This window comes from Eptatretus burgeri, chromosome 12 (genome assembly GCF_056783735.1).
Source record: "Eptatretus burgeri isolate ZD-2024b chromosome 12, Ebu_testis_v1, whole genome shotgun sequence".
NCBI classification, from domain to species: domain Eukaryota; kingdom Metazoa; phylum Chordata; class Myxini; order Myxiniformes; family Myxinidae; genus Eptatretus; species Eptatretus burgeri.
In genome coordinates, this window is record NC_140972.1 from 13,454,884 (window position 1) to 13,470,441 (window position 15,558).

The following is a 15,558-nucleotide window of genomic DNA, read 5'->3' on the forward strand; positions in this document are numbered from 1 at the left end:
AGCCTCGTGTTTGTCACCAAAGGGAGCAGCAGCATTCTGCAGAGAGCAGCTGCCCTGGTAAGCGCGATCGATGAAGAAGCCGCATGGCGGTTGGTGAGCCCTGGTGTTGAATACCGTTTCACGAATTACCTCATGTTCGTTTCCTGCCCAGAGAGCGACTTTGCACCATTTTGGGGCGCATATTTTCACACCAGACGAAGCACCTCGAGCCCAAAGTTCAGTAAAGAGCATCTCTGGACAAAGATAAGTGCTAGAATAAAGGGAGGATTTTCTTTTGTTCGTTTTCCCCTTGTCTGCATTTGTCCGTGTGTCGAGGCGCCTTGACTTTAGATTTTAATTTACTTCACTTATTGTTGTTACATTTTAACTTATACCCTTGTAAACATTTCAATTTTTTTAATTATTATTATTTTTTTGTACACATTGTCGAGGCTCGTATAAGAGCTAACGCACAACGCATAGCAAGCGGGGCAGGAGAGGGAAGGACAAAACAGTGGGGAGCAGAGACATTAGGAGATCTGTGGAAGGCAGAGGGATGGGGCGGGGAACATGGGGGATACAAGATGGACATTACAAGGATTTTCAGGAAGGAAAGCAGGGAATTTGAAGGAGGTAGGTTTGGTGCGGATTAACAGGGGTAGAAAAGATCAAGGTTTTGGGTGGGGGGAGGTGGTGGTGAACAGCTGTTTTGAAGGCCTGGAGGGAAGAATGGGATTGAACAGAGTGAGCGAGCTTATCCCAAAGGTAGGGAAAAAGAGGAATGAAAGAGTGAAGGGGAGCAGTGATTCATGATTTTGGTAGTTTCACCAGAAGGGGGTTGCTGGCAGACCTTGAGTGCCCTGTGGAAATATGGGGGGAGGGGGGATATATCATAGACATTTTCATTAAATCCCCATTGTTTATTTTAAGTTGCTGCGTCCGTGTATTTGTCGAGTGGTTCAAGTATAAACCCCTTGTGCTGTGCTTTCACCCTGCCACGCACGCTATAATCTCTGAGGATCGCGTGTCCACCTCCTAAGGAAAACCACTCTGCGATCCAGGCCTGGTCGGTGTTGACCACCTGTCCACCACAATTGGGCATGGGGGATTAATGTAACCACCCACATCTGCAACAATATATATATATATATATATATATATATATATATATATATATATATATATATATATATATATATATATATATATATATATATATATATATATATATATATATATATATATATATATATATATCTATCTATCAGACACACCTCCTGACTGTTATGGTGAGCATCGCCGCAGATTGTCTCGCATGATAAAACGACATAATCCACAAAGAAAACCATCCGTCTGCCACCCAGATGATTGTTCCTACTAATGCAAACCATTCAACCAGAAGACACATGGTGCGATCGGTGGTAAAATCGAAACATGTGGAGCATGACGAACACTCCATCGATCTCCAATGGACATAAAGTCCGACACCAAAGTGTCACCTCCAATCCGGAGGCTTCAGCCCAGCGACTCTGTGAAACAGACAAAGATTACATGGTCAACATCAATGAAAGATCAAATATAGCCGCCTATCCGGATATTGGGCTTATTTGCCCTTATGGATGTTGGTTCTTTGTAGATTAAGCGGTTTTACCATGTGAGACATAATCTGTGGGGATGCTCATCATTACAGCCAGGAAGTGCGATTGATGTTTATCTGACGAATGTGGTCATCATTGGTTAAGGCCCAGTCACACCTTGACGTTTTAGCCAGCAATGACAACATATCAAAATGTATGTAAAACGCTGGCTTACGCTGAACTTTTGATGTTTTTTTTTTAAAGATTCGGACATATTCATAACGAGTTGGTCGTATGCATAACATATTAGTAACGGACACAGAACGTTTCGTTGTCTTATAGATAAGTTATACCAACGAATGCTTAGCCTGTTGTCGGCGTTCACAACCTATGCCCAACAATAGTCTAACTTATGCATAGCGCGCTGCACGTATCGCCGACAATCACGTGGCGTAGGTTATTAAAAGGCTGCCGCACAATGATTCAAATCATAACCGCCGGAGAAATGGAAGTGTCAACATCGCAGTCACACCTTGGCGATCTTGCCAGCGTATGCCGACCTCTGAAAAATGCGTCTAAAACGCTGGCGCATGTCGAATACGGTATGGGTAAGTTTGGTATGCGTGAATAGAATGCTAAAGTACGCTATCATACGTCGTATTAAGTGGAGTACGTCTTGTAATTATAAACGTGTTAAACATTTTACGACATACTTGCCGTATGACACACGTTCCGCATGCGATGGGAATAAGTTGTACGCACGATATGCCAACCTTGTCACACGTCGACAAAAGTTACTTGTAAGGTACTCAAAAGTCGAAACGCATCAAGGTAATAGTTAGCGTCAGTGTTCCAGACTCCATGGTTTTTTTTTTTTTTTTTTTTTCTTCGGTATGACGGTGATGTTGACACTTCAATTTCTAGTGCGGTTATGATTTAAATTGTTGAGCGGCAGCCTATTAATTATATTATATTATAACCGCACTAGAAATCGAAGTGTCAACATCACCGTCATACCGAAAAAAAAAAAAACCATGGAGTCTGGAACACTGATGCTAACCATTACCTTGACGTGTTTCGACTTATGAGTAACTTACAAGTAACTTTTGTCGACGTGTGACAATGTTCACATACCGTGCGTACAACACGTTACTCATAGGTTAGAAATAAGTTTCAGGTATGCTAAACATTACCTCGACGTGTTTCGACTTATGAGTAACTTACAAGTAACGTGTGTCAACGATCGCGTAACGTGCCTATAACTTATGGCCAGCGTTATGCGGAACGTCTGAGTCATACGCCGGCATAAGTCTTAAAATTTCAAGCATGGAAAATTTGAGGACAACCAAAAAGTACAACGTTTAAAGCCAGCGTACTACGACGTATGGCAGTGTTTTTCAGCGTGCTCTCAATGTTATCAAAACTTACCCATAACGTATTCGACGTGTGCCAGCGTTTTACACAAATTTTCCAAAAATCGGCATAAGCTGGCTAAAACGTCAAGGTGTGACTGGGCCTTTAGATATTTATCGGTACGCCGTATTGATGAGGGCAAGTAAGGCCGAACTTGGACAGGTTGCTGGCGATAGTGAGCCTACTCTTTGCGAACGACAACGTGGGATATTTAACGTCCACCAACTAATGCCGGCAGGCGGGATGCCCAGTTAAACATTCATTTGAGGGACGGCACACACATCGATGAATCGCCTTGCCTGCAAAGCACCAGGATGACAGGTTATAGCGGGGCCGATAGTCGAACCCAGTCTCGACAGTTCAGAAGCCAGTATGCATACCTCTCGGCCTCCCTGCTTGCCCAGCAGAAAGCAGACTAAACAGCATAAGTGGAAAGTTTTTCTTCTTCCTCAAACAAATGTTCCTTTCACTGATGCACATTCGAGTTGTTTTGTTGAAGCTCGTCAAGCATGCCTGTTAACATAACGATTAACCTCAAAATGTGGTTTTCATCATCTCGCAATGGCTACAGGACTGGTTTAAACACATCTGCAAGCCTTTGACACACTGCAGAGGCACAACATGAGCGGTGCCAGGATAAATTTCAGTTTTATTGCAAGCCTTTGTCACTAAGCGATGCAAATGCAATGCAGATTGTTCTTCCTTTATGCATTTCAGGTCAAGGAAACATCTCTCCTCCGTAATCTCATCATGGAATGCCAAGCATGTGGTAAGGGTGCTCTCCTCTCTCTCCCTTGACACTTCAAGGCGACTTCCTCTGACATTTGAGATCACTTTCTTGCCTTTTTTCTTCTTCAGCTTTTGAAAATTTCTGTCTTTTAATTGAGTTATTTATTTAGATTTGATTTGTTATTATCATAAAAGCAATCGTGAAACTCGTTCAGGCTGTTTTGACCCCGGCTTCCCTGCATCAGCCCGCTTATCGCCCATCGAACACCATCCCTACCCTGAAGCACGGTGGTGGCAGTATCATGCTATGAGGATGCTTCCAAGCGGCATGGACTGGGGGACTTGTAAGGATCGAGGGAACAATGAATGGAGCCAAATACTGGCAGATCCTTGAGGAGAACTTGCTTCAGAGTACAAAAGACCTGAGACTGCGGCAAAGATTTACGTTCCAACAGGATAATGACCCCAAACATACAGCCAAAGCAACACTGGAATGGCTTCAGAACAAGAATGTGAAAGTTCTTGAGTAGCCCAGCCAAAGCCCAGACTTGAATCCCATTGAGAATCTGTGCAAAGACCTGAAGATTGCTGTTCACCGACGCTCCCCATCCAACTTAGACAGAGCTTGGGCAAATCCAGATACATCAGCCACGGTTTTTGTTGAGAACACCAATAGATGTAATAAATTGGTTCATAATTGAATGATTATTTTTCAAGTGGATGACTAAATTTTTGCATTTGGTTTTATTATGTCGTTATGATTTTTGTGATTATAAATTATCACACAAATTATTTCCACTTTTCTAGTCGTATTCCACTTTTCCACGAATACCAGCGCACTGGACGCACAGTTTAACGTCCATCCGAGGGATGGCACAAACACACACACATTGATGAATCGCCCTGCCTGCGAAGCACCAGGATGACAGTTTATAGATGGGCTTGGATTCTAACCCAGGCTAGACAGCTCGGAAGCAAGTGTGCATTCCTCTCGGTCATCCTCGACCGTACAATATGTTTGATTCATTACATCCTGCCTGCCCAGTTTGTGCACATTATCAATCGGATGACTCTCCGCAAGTGTTATCTTCTTATGTACTTGGTACTAAAGATTATTTGAAATAAAACGCTCACTTATATCAAGAAAAAAAAAAGAAAAGTCTTTGAACTCTAAGAGTTCTCATGCAGAGCCATTCCCAAGTTAATTTTTGCGTTTGAGGAATTTTACCTTGGCTTGATGACACAACACTACCCTGTTGTTCATTTGCTGTTCGTTCGTGTTTCCTTCCTTTCCACCACCTCGTTCTGTTCTGTGTTCTCGCTCTTCCATGAGCCTTGACTTCGTATACAAAATAAACCACTCTTTTCTTGCAGATGTGAGGAAACTATTGGTTCACGAGTAAGTAAGTGACCACTATATTCGTTATGGGTGTCTGTCTGTCTGTCTGTCCCGAGCATAGCTCCGTGGGTTTTGATCCGATCTTGATAAAATTTGGGTGGGAGGTTTGTACCATGATCTAGTTGTGTTTCCTGGAGAATGGGTGTGCTGCGCCCATTACGGGTGGAGCCACGCCCAAAAAACATGTTTTTAGGGGGTAGCCGGTTTCAAGTTACATCTTCTCCTCGGGGGTTTGTCGAATCTGGCAGGGGTTTCGGTATTTGGTTAGCCCAATGGCACCTACATAGCCCCATGGAGCTCGATTTTTCATTTTCATCCCAAGGTCAAGGTCACAAGGTCACGAACTTAGAAAATGTCAAAAAAAATCAATAAATTGGGCATCGAGCTCCTAGGGTTTTCAACTGTTTCGAATGAAAGTTGGTATGCAAGTAGTGCTCTTCAAGTACGACAACTTTAATCATTTACGTTTTTCCCGATTCCTGCCAGTTTGCCCGTGGCGTCCCCTCGAAGGTTAAAAAATAAAAAAGGCGGACCATGTACATTGCTCGTGAACCATCGGCGTCTCCAGACTTGTCTACCTTGTGGTTTGATTGGTTCAAGAGTAAGCTTAAAATTTTTTTTTTTTAATTTTCACCTGTTCAGGCAAATCAATGTAACTAAGGATATAATTTGCAGAAAACGACTTTTGTAAAAGAAAAAAAGGAAAAAAAATGGTTTTTTTTTTTTGCTAAACATAGGTTCGTTGCTCAACTTTTCCTGCGGTGATCCCTAGGCTTTGTGGAGAGTCCGGAAGTGCATCCGTCCAAGTGCAAGGAGCGGCCGTGCTTCCCTGGTGTTGAGTGTGAGGAAAAGCCTGGCTCTGACCTCGGCTTCCGCTGTGGCAGCTGTCCCGATGGGTTCACCGGCAACGGGAATCACTGCAAGGACATCGATGAGGTGGGAGTACGCATACAAACCATGGTGAATGATTCCATGTCGCTCTTTTTTGCAGATGGTATTCTTCCTTTCTTCTCTGAGTGCTCGTCCTTCGTGGGGAAAAGTGTTGCAGTGATTTACCCTTGCATGTGAAAGCTTAATGATGAAGATTTTGAAGAAAAAGGAAGTCTAATCAGGAACATCTGGATTTGTAAAACAGGAGAGAATGCAAAAGCCATCAACTTAACAACCAACACCAACTTGAGCGAGATGTCAAAATATACGATCTAGTTCCGCATATGGTGACCTTCAGGAGATGTGTGCACAATATTTTCCAGATACTGATGTACTGTTTTGTGTCTTGGAAAGGGTGAGGGTCCCATCTGATGCATGTACAAGAGATTTAAAGGAAATTCCACCTCGTCTTTGCATGATTGGCACCGCCTTGGTTGGGCAAGGCTTTGCGGTTATTGCGCATGACGTCACATATCAATCAAGTAGCTGAAGCCACGTGGGATTCCGTAAGCCTGTGTTTTTACCCATATACCGGTTCCTTTTACGATTATAACCCCACCTTCTTCCCTTCCATTCTACAAATCCCATCATTCCGTTGGTCTGCTTCCACTGCGACAAAATTCCTGGAGGGGAAATTGCTTCATGGAGCCACGAACATGCCATGGCAGGCAAGCTAGATTCCGTCCCACATACAGAATACAAGAGGGAATCCCATGGTGCGGAGAGATCGGCACTACCTCACAAACAGATTATCAGTATCACCTTACAGAGAGAGTAGTTGTGGCCTTGGTATTACAGACGATATTAGAATGAAGTGGAGTGGTGAAGGAGACTAGAAGAGAATTGAGAACAAGAATAGTTGAGATGGGAGAAGTGGAGCCACGTTGCCACGAAGCATCATGAGCCGACTCGGTTCCCATACAAATATACTGCTGACCATGCCTTCGTTTTGTTTGCATGCCAGTTTCCTGCACCGGTGCCTGCCTGCTCCCCTGAGCAGAGATGCCATTTCCCCCTTACCTCCCATTATTTTGTATTGCCCCGGCAGCCTCAGGTTGATTTGGTCATTTGCAACCCCATCTTTCCCGACCCATCCTTTGTCATTGCCAGTCTTGCGGCCATAGTTATAAAATGGCTTGTTCTGCGTTGTCTTGTCAGGTCTCCATCACCTTTCGTGCTTTTGTCATTGACTATAATTGTTTTGTTTTTTTTAGTAGTTAATTGATTATTGCTGTGCTTCTTGTTATGGTCATCATTTTCTTGTTACGAAAACCGCTTCTTAAATTGAAAGCGTGGGGGCTTTTACACTCCCCACCCCAGGGCTGTTAGGAAAAGAGGAAGCCGCTGGGAAAGCATAGGGTTTCCATTTTCATATGAGCACCGTTAAACTCTGCCAATCACTATCCGGCTATCCTGGTGCCCAGCCCTACATATACGGGGCGGGTGAGCGAAAGTTTGCACACCCAGTGCACACGACACTACCGTCTTTAAAAAAAAAAACAACAGTAGGGTAAGACAAGGGCATCGTATGGTTTTCGAAACATATTTGTCTGGAAACTTGACTTCAAAAATGTGGTCCATCCATCCATCCATTGGGACCATACTATCTGCAGAGTGTTGATGCTGCCTAAGCAGTCTCCTGGGCTATTGAGCACAATCCTGGACGGGTCGTCACTCTGATGCAGGATACCAGCAAGCTGGTATTCATTTTTCTGACTTCAGAAGGATGACAGGCTGAGTCAACCCCACCTGGTATTAATTCAACAGCCAAGCAGGATTCAGGACCCGAGGATCCCAAGCCATCAATCCAACAGCAGGCTTAAAATGTGGTCGTTGATTCAAAATACACATTTTTAGTCTTTTTATCCCCCAAAAGACTACAAATGTATATTTTGAGAAATAAGGTGAATATTTCTACTGTTCCTGTTTAAACATCATTTAATAAACTTTATTTAGCACGTCTTTATTATAATTATCAAATTATTTATTACCTTTTAATATTGTTGCGGTTGAGGAAATTCGCAAACCACCATTCAGGTCCCATAGGTGAGATATCTCTGTAAGTACATGTGTAGTTAGCCCCAAGGCCGTTGTTTAGAGGGAATAAATGTGATTCATTCGGGCTGCGATGCTTTAAGATAGCCGTTTTTCTGTTCTATCTTTATTTTGAACCAACCACGTCTCAACCGCCATCACACAACAACCACCAACCACAACGTCGCTTCACAACAACAACGCCAACAGCCACGATCTTTACCTTCACAACTCGCTCCCGCAAACATCGCATCACCGCCATTCTGAACAGCACCATGGCCATAAACCACCACCATAAACCCTCCACCACCTTCACCTCTCTCCTTCTGTGGCCATTCCCGCACCACCTGTGAGCACGGAGCGTCAGGCTGTCCTGGGCTCGTACGGGACGCGCGCCGAGCCGTGAGTGCAAAATGCGGCCTTTCCGAGGAGAATTCGGATCAGGAATGCTACACGCCCACTTCTGATCCGTCCAATCAGCAAGCGCGGGGCGGTTTGGCCCCGCCTCCAGGCGCGTTTGTGTGGAATCGAGATATGCAAATTCTAGGATCAGGGGAGAGTAACGCCCCTTTTTTCCGTCCAATGGGCGAGCCTGGCTCCACCCCCGAGCTCGTTCTGATCCAGAAATTTGCATATGGGTTCTCCTGCCGGCCTATAAAGCGTCAAGCGCTAGGCGAATCGGAGAGTACAGTCAGTTTTGGCAGAGTCGGTTTGAGTAGAGTCAGTTTTGGCAGAGTCGGTTTGGGTCGAGTCTGTCTCGGCAGAGTCGGTTTGGGCAGAGTCGGCCTTGGAAGAGCGGAGAGTGACAGAAGAGCGGAGAGAGTTTTGGGCAGAGGCAGTTTGGAGCGCGGAGTGGAGTCGGGAGGCGAGGGCGTCCCAGTGGTTTTCGGCAGTCGGCTGAGGAGAATTGGGGGAAGAGACCGAGGAGTTTGGGTCCAAGGCAAGGAAGACGGCGGTCGGCGACGAGGTCGCGGTGGAATCGCTCGTCACGGGACCCAAGCAAGCCAGCTATACTCTTTCCCCAGAGCATCAACAATTCCCCCCCCTTTTCCCCCGCGCTGAGATAGTGCGAAAAGGGGGCCCCGTTCCCACCCCACTCCAAGCAGTGCCAACGAAACCCGCGAAGGAGCACGAAGTCGGGGCACCGCCGCGCTGCCACGTTTGCGGCTCATCACAAAGACACTGGTAGGATCCACCCGGTCTCGCGGACCTGACCGCTTTTTCAGGTCCCGCGCAAATATAGGCCCACAGGCCCCGTCTGCCCCCTTGTCTTTGAGGGTGGCCCTTTTCTTTTGTTTCTGTGTAAACATGTGTGTGTGGCGCCAGTCTGGTGAAGTAAAATTGTGTAAGTGTTGCCGTGTGTACGCGTAGTCGGTTGTAGATCTGCATTGTTGTGTTTCTTTTGTTGCAATTGCTTTATGTGCATAATTGTTTTAATTGTATATGTGTGCTTTCCGTGTGCCGCGGAATAAATGTGCATTATGTTGAACTGTTTTCCCGTTTCGCTTCGTCTTTTCTTTAATTAGGTCTCTTCTAGGTCTAGGTTCTCAAGCTTCTAGGTCTCACTATCTGCCATGACCTTTCCTGGGAAAGTCACATTTCCAACCTCGCCTCAAAAGCCAGTCGCCGACTGGGAATCCTCCGTCGTGCTAAGTCCTTCCTCGGCCCTCTTGAGCTCCTGACCACTTACAAAGCTTTTGTCCGTAGCCTGATGGAGTACTGCTCTCCCCTCTGGGTTGGTGCTCCTGCCTCCCACCTTTCTCGGCTTCACGCTGTCGAAACCAGGGCATTTAAGATCATCGGCATCTCCCGCAATGAAGCTGAGTCTTTGGGCCTCTCACTCAATCACCGCAGGTTGGTCGGTGGTCTTTCTGTCTTCTACCGACTCCTCTCCAGCCTTGCCCCCCCTGCTCTCTCTGCGATTTGTCCCCACCACATTTCCACAGGGCGCTCAAGGTCCGCCAACAACCCCCTTCTGGTAAAGCTACCAAAATCACGAATCACTGCTCATCTTCACTCTTTCATTCCTCTTTTTTCCCGCCTTTGGAATAAACTTCCTCACTCTATTCTTTCCCATTCTTCCCTCCAGGCTTTCAAAACAGCTGTTCACCACCACCTCTTATCTTCCCCCATCCAAATCCTCGATCTTTTCTACCCCCGATAATCCACCCAAGCCCACTTCCTTCATTTCTCCTGCTTTCCTTCCTGAAAGTCCCTGAAATGTCCATCTTCTCTTCGCCATGTTCCCCGTCCCATCCCCATCCCTCTCCCTTCCACAGTTCACCTAATGTGTCTGTTCCCCACTGTTTTGTCCCTTCCACTCCCGCCCCTTTTGTCTCATGCCTCCTTGCTGTGAGTTGTGTGTTAGCTCTCATACGAGCCTCGACCAAGGTATACAAAAAATAAAAATAAAAAAAAATTGAATCTCCATCTTGCTTCACGTAAAGGGTTGGTAGTGGGCTTAATACGCCCGATAATTAATCGGAACCCTCGAGGCCGATGATAACACCGCTCGGTTATCCCGATAGTACGGAACGGATCGCTTAAGCGGCCCGTGTCCGGAGTCGACCTGCGGCGAGGTGCGATCGCCCGGTCTACCCTCCGCGTGGGTACTTAAGTAGGTCAAGTTTGGCGAACAACCCCATCCCACGCGGGGGGCCGATTGGCACGATCGTGGTGAGGCCGAAAGGCCCACCCGTGACTAGCTCCCGGCGTTAGTCCGAGAGGGTCACAACAGAATTGTCCGTCCGGTGGGCGACGTGCCGCGATTCGAGTTACGTGGCCGTTCGCACGCCGGCGGGCGCGAATTCGCAACAATATTTTAAAAATGAGATAAGTTTATCGTAATCGTCCAAAAAACTATGGTCGTTAAACATACAAATACCGTACAAGGCTCGTCTTGCTTTTTAAAGTAGTTCATAATTTTTATGCCTCCACCGTTGAAGTTTCCATGTTGTCCGTTCTGGTTGTCCATTCATCTGTCCATCCGTGATAAGTTTTCATTACCGCGATAACGTAAGAACAGCTGAAGGTATCAAAGTCAAACTTGATAAAAGTATGAAAATGATGTATACATAAACTGATTATATTTTGTGGGTCAAAGGTCAGAGGTCATGTTCGGTAAAAAAAAATTATGTTACCTTGCTAACTTGTGAACCAGCTATTGGATTTTGACCAAACTTGGTATGAGTATACAGTATACTGCAAAGATGAACTGATTCAATGGCGGCATCACATCGCGCGGGGAGAAGGTTCTCTTTTGTCTCGTCATTTCCCCCTGTCTTTACTATTTGTTTTATGAAAGTATAAGATAAAAGCAAGAAGCTGTTCGTGTTGTCGTTGCTGCAAGGGTTTTAAAATGTAATCGTTGAATCATTGTCATACGTGCCTTTTGTCTCTCTCTCTCTCTCTCTCTCTCTCTCTCTTTTCCCTGTTCTCCCCATTCCATTATTATTTATTAAACCTGTTTTCACCATCGGTGTGTTGGTCTGATACGCAATTTGTTAGTTTGTCATTCCAGCTGAAGTGCGAGTAAAACTCACGGCCATTTTTAATTGGTACAAAGTCCTCGCTAAGAGGTCATTGCAAGATCGCTCGATGATTCCCCGGGGTTTGCTTGGCCCTGAAGTTCTTAATAAATGGGGAACCTATTGCAGCGACACATTCTCCTTTGAGCTTCTGTACGTCGGAAACCGAAGTGAAGATCTATTCGGCTTTCCCGATGGACAAAATATTGTCTCTTATAGATATAGACAGTCTGTCGCTAAATTAGTGATCATGCAGACGGAGGATTTTACCTCGAGTCCACCCCCACCATGCACCATGGCAATATTATCAAAGAAAGTTTGGAAAGATGAGCCAAATGGCTTTGTCATGGTCAGAATTTCTAATCAAGTAAACAAACAAGCTGGCTGAACATCTGTTTGAAGGACTGTGTTATGAGTTTCGACATCCACATCTTTAGCCCCATTAACCATGTTTTTGATTCGACCTTCCTGTTGCAACAGTGCCAGCTGGCAAATCCTTGCTTCCCAGGAGTTCGATGTCTCAATCTCGCCCCCGGTTTCTCCTGCGATCCTTGTCCTCTTGGACTCACCGGGCACCTCATGCTTGGCGTTGGGATCCATTCGGCTCGGAATCAGACACAGGTAAGGATATGTGTTCGGTGTAAAAAAAAAATTTCCTCTATCATCCATTATTTGGAGCATTTTGGAGGTCGTGCTGATGCTTTTTACACTGTTTATTTACAATGTTTAATTACAATGCAAAATAAGCTTTTACATGTGGCCATTTAATATATGCTGGTTACAAATGATGTCTTGTGCACTGAATGACGACTGTTAGTCCAATGAGCACATTGTCCATCTTAAATTATATCGACAATAGCAAAGGTACTAGTACCTGTCGCTTTGCCGCTGGATTTAATCGAAAGCCGACATCTTGAACTTCACAAACATTCTGCTCTATTCACTCCTATAATTTTCCCGAGGTCATCTTCCATCTGCTTGGAAGTTGGCTAACATCACCTTCATCAGCCATCCTCGCTGCTTATATATGATGTAAGCAAAAATAACTTCTGTTTCACCACAAGTTCAGTGTTGGATGCTTTGGTCTGAACATCCACTTAAAGTGAGTAAAATGAAACATTTTGAAAATTTGGAATTATCCTCAAACAGATTTCAACATCACTGTAATGCATATTGTTAAGTTGTTTAAACTTTCTTTATACAAGAAGATTTGTAATACCGGCTACCACCTGGTGGTGGTGTACGATGCATATTTGCATATACAGAATTGCGGTCTTCCTCCCCTCATCCTGAACCCCTCCCCAAGATGTTACCCTGATAGAAACCATACTTGGCGTACCCTTAGGCAACATGCAAAATTTGGTTGAATTTGGTTCAGTAGTTAAAAAAACATGTTTTTGAAGCATAGATAAACTAGAATGCCGCTCGGTCGAGTGCATACCTCCGCCATTTAAAGTTTTGTATCCCACTGATCGGCCAGATCTGCATCCAGATCTTCACCAAAACCTAACATGCTTGTTCTTGTCACACACACTCAACCTGTCCACCAAGTTTCGTCCGAATCCGTCCATAACTTATAGAGATATGTTATATCGTTTTGGCCCGATCTCTCAATGATGAAGAATCACTGAAAAATAATTATGGTATCCGGATCCGGATCTTCACCAAAATCGAATTGCTTCATTCTTGTCAGACACCTAACCTGTCCACCAAGTTTCCTCCAAATCTGTTCATACTTTTTTGAGATAAGCTGCTCACAAGCAGACAGAGAGACAGACAAACAAACAGGGCTGAAAACATGACCTCCGTCCACCATTAGTGGCAGAGGTAACAAACAAATTAAAAATCACTCATAAAGTGACAATTTGGCGAAACGGAACAGCACTCTGTAGAGAACATACCTCCGCCGGGCTGAGTAGTTTACATTTTGTATGCACTGGTAGTTTACACTGATAGGTCGGATCTGATTCCTGACCTAAACCAAAATTGAATCGGCTTGTTCTTGTCACCTAACCAATTCCTCCACCTCATTTTGTCACAAGTCATCCAAAACTTTTAGAGATAACATGCTATACATACTTTTTTGGCCCCATTTCTCAATGGTGAAGAATCGCCTGACAAATTCTCGAATCTGGATCCGGATTCAGATCCTCATTAAAATCGAATCAATTAGTTCTTATCACACACCCGACCTGTCTGCCAAGTTTTGTGTGAATCCATCCATAACCTTTTGAGATATTGTGCTATATATAGTTTTTGGCCCGATCTCTCAATGGTGAAGAATCACTTAAAAAATTCTCAGATCCGGATCTGGATTCGGATCTTCACCAAAATTTAGCGTTGCTGTCCTTGGCCAGTCACCTGCACACACAAAAAATTTCAAAACGATTGCTTGAAAACAGTGGTCAAAAATCGTTTGATAAACAAACAAACAAGCCGGTAGGCGGCGATGGGTCGCCGAGCATGGAAACTATAAGATATAGAGCAAAATGGATGTCATATAGCAGATAGGGAATCACCTTAAGATTATGCACATCAACTCTCATCCAGTTCCATCTACTGATAACTACTCGGTATCCATTTGAATGAAAAGTACCGAAAATGCGGTTTGAAATCGGAAATCCCCAAAGTTTGAGGGGGTGCTGTGGGTGAACAAAGATCTAAATCGAAAATCCAGCTCCATCGTTTGTGCATAATGTATTCCAGACGATTAGTGTGAATTTTCATGACCATCCAACCATAACCCTAGAAGGAGTAGCATTTGGCGCGAAGGCATCTCCAGCTCTTGCATATTATCGATTTTTGCACTAATTGACCTTTGACCCCTGAATGAAGCGAAATTGGTCAATATGTCCTGAGGCAAAGTTGTAGTACTCATCGAGTACCATGAACCTGCAAAGTTTCATTCGTATCGATGCACTCACCTGGTCGCTAGGGGACCTTCAATTTTCGCCAATTTTCGCGCATACCCTAATTGTTGGGGGCGCTGCGGGTAAAGTATTACATATATCATAAAAACCTAACCCTAACAGCCAAATTTCATAACCCTACGTGGGATAATGGCTTTCGGAATTGATTTTGCATGAACGGTACCGATTTTGAAGGTTTTTCAGTTGTTGCTAGGGAACCAAAGCGTCCCCAGCAACCATCACAATTTCCAAAGCACTAGGTCATAAGATGTACCGACCACCCGAGTTTGGTCAAAATCCGCCCACGTTTACTACCAATTATGCTGATGACAAACGAACAAACATCCAAACAAACAGACAGAATTACTGATAATAAGGGTCACCTATTTCGGCGACCCAACAAACAAATGCTACAGACTAACATATTTGGAAAAACATTTTTTTGCCAAGTAACAAACACGAATTGAGCTTTATATATTAGATTATTAGTCCATGGGCCCAGGCCAGAAATTCCACTTGTCAGTACCATCTAAGGAAACCAATCCTAGTTTTGATTTTTGAATTGGTGTATATGTATATATATATATATATATATATATATATATATATATATATATATATATATATATATATATATATTGTTGTGGTTGACGAAATTCGCAAACCACCATTCAGGTCCCTTAGGTGAGATATCTCTGTAAGTATATGTGTAGTTAGGCCCAAACCCGTTGTTTCGAGGGAATAAATGTCATTCATTCGGGCTGCGACCCTTCTAGATAGCCGTTTTTCTTTTACTATCTTTATTTTGGACCAGCCGCCATTACTACCACCACCAACCACGTCTCAACAGCCATCACACAACAACCACCAGCCGCAACGCCACTTCACACCAACAACAACAACAACAACGCCAACAGCCACGACCTTTACCGTCACATCTCGCTCTCGCAACCATCGCATCGCCGCCATTTCCGCGCCGCTTGTGGGCACCGATACTGGACTCGTGCAGGGCACGCACCGAGCAGGGGTGCAAAAGCGCCGGCCTTTCCGAAGAAAACGGA

At 44.6% G+C, this 15,558-nt stretch overlaps 1 protein-coding gene across 2 annotated transcripts in view; it reads left to right on the forward strand.

The window, feature by feature from the left end:
* LOC147015126 (thrombospondin-3-like) overlaps nucleotides 1-15,558 on the forward strand; it is a 160,180-nt gene that overhangs the window by 38,250 nt on the left and 106,372 nt on the right. For both annotated transcript variants that reach the window (XR_015050219.1, XM_085849585.1), the window contains exons 7-9: nucleotides 3,687-3,738; nucleotides 5,870-6,033; nucleotides 12,069-12,209. Coding sequence is in view for 1 of the 2 variants with exons in the window: in XM_085849585.1 (XP_085705711.1) it covers nucleotides 3,687-3,738; nucleotides 5,870-6,033; nucleotides 12,069-12,209 (357 nt within the window). In the remaining variant the exon portion in view is untranslated. The remainder of the gene's footprint in view (nucleotides 1-3,686; nucleotides 3,739-5,869; nucleotides 6,034-12,068; nucleotides 12,210-15,558) is intronic.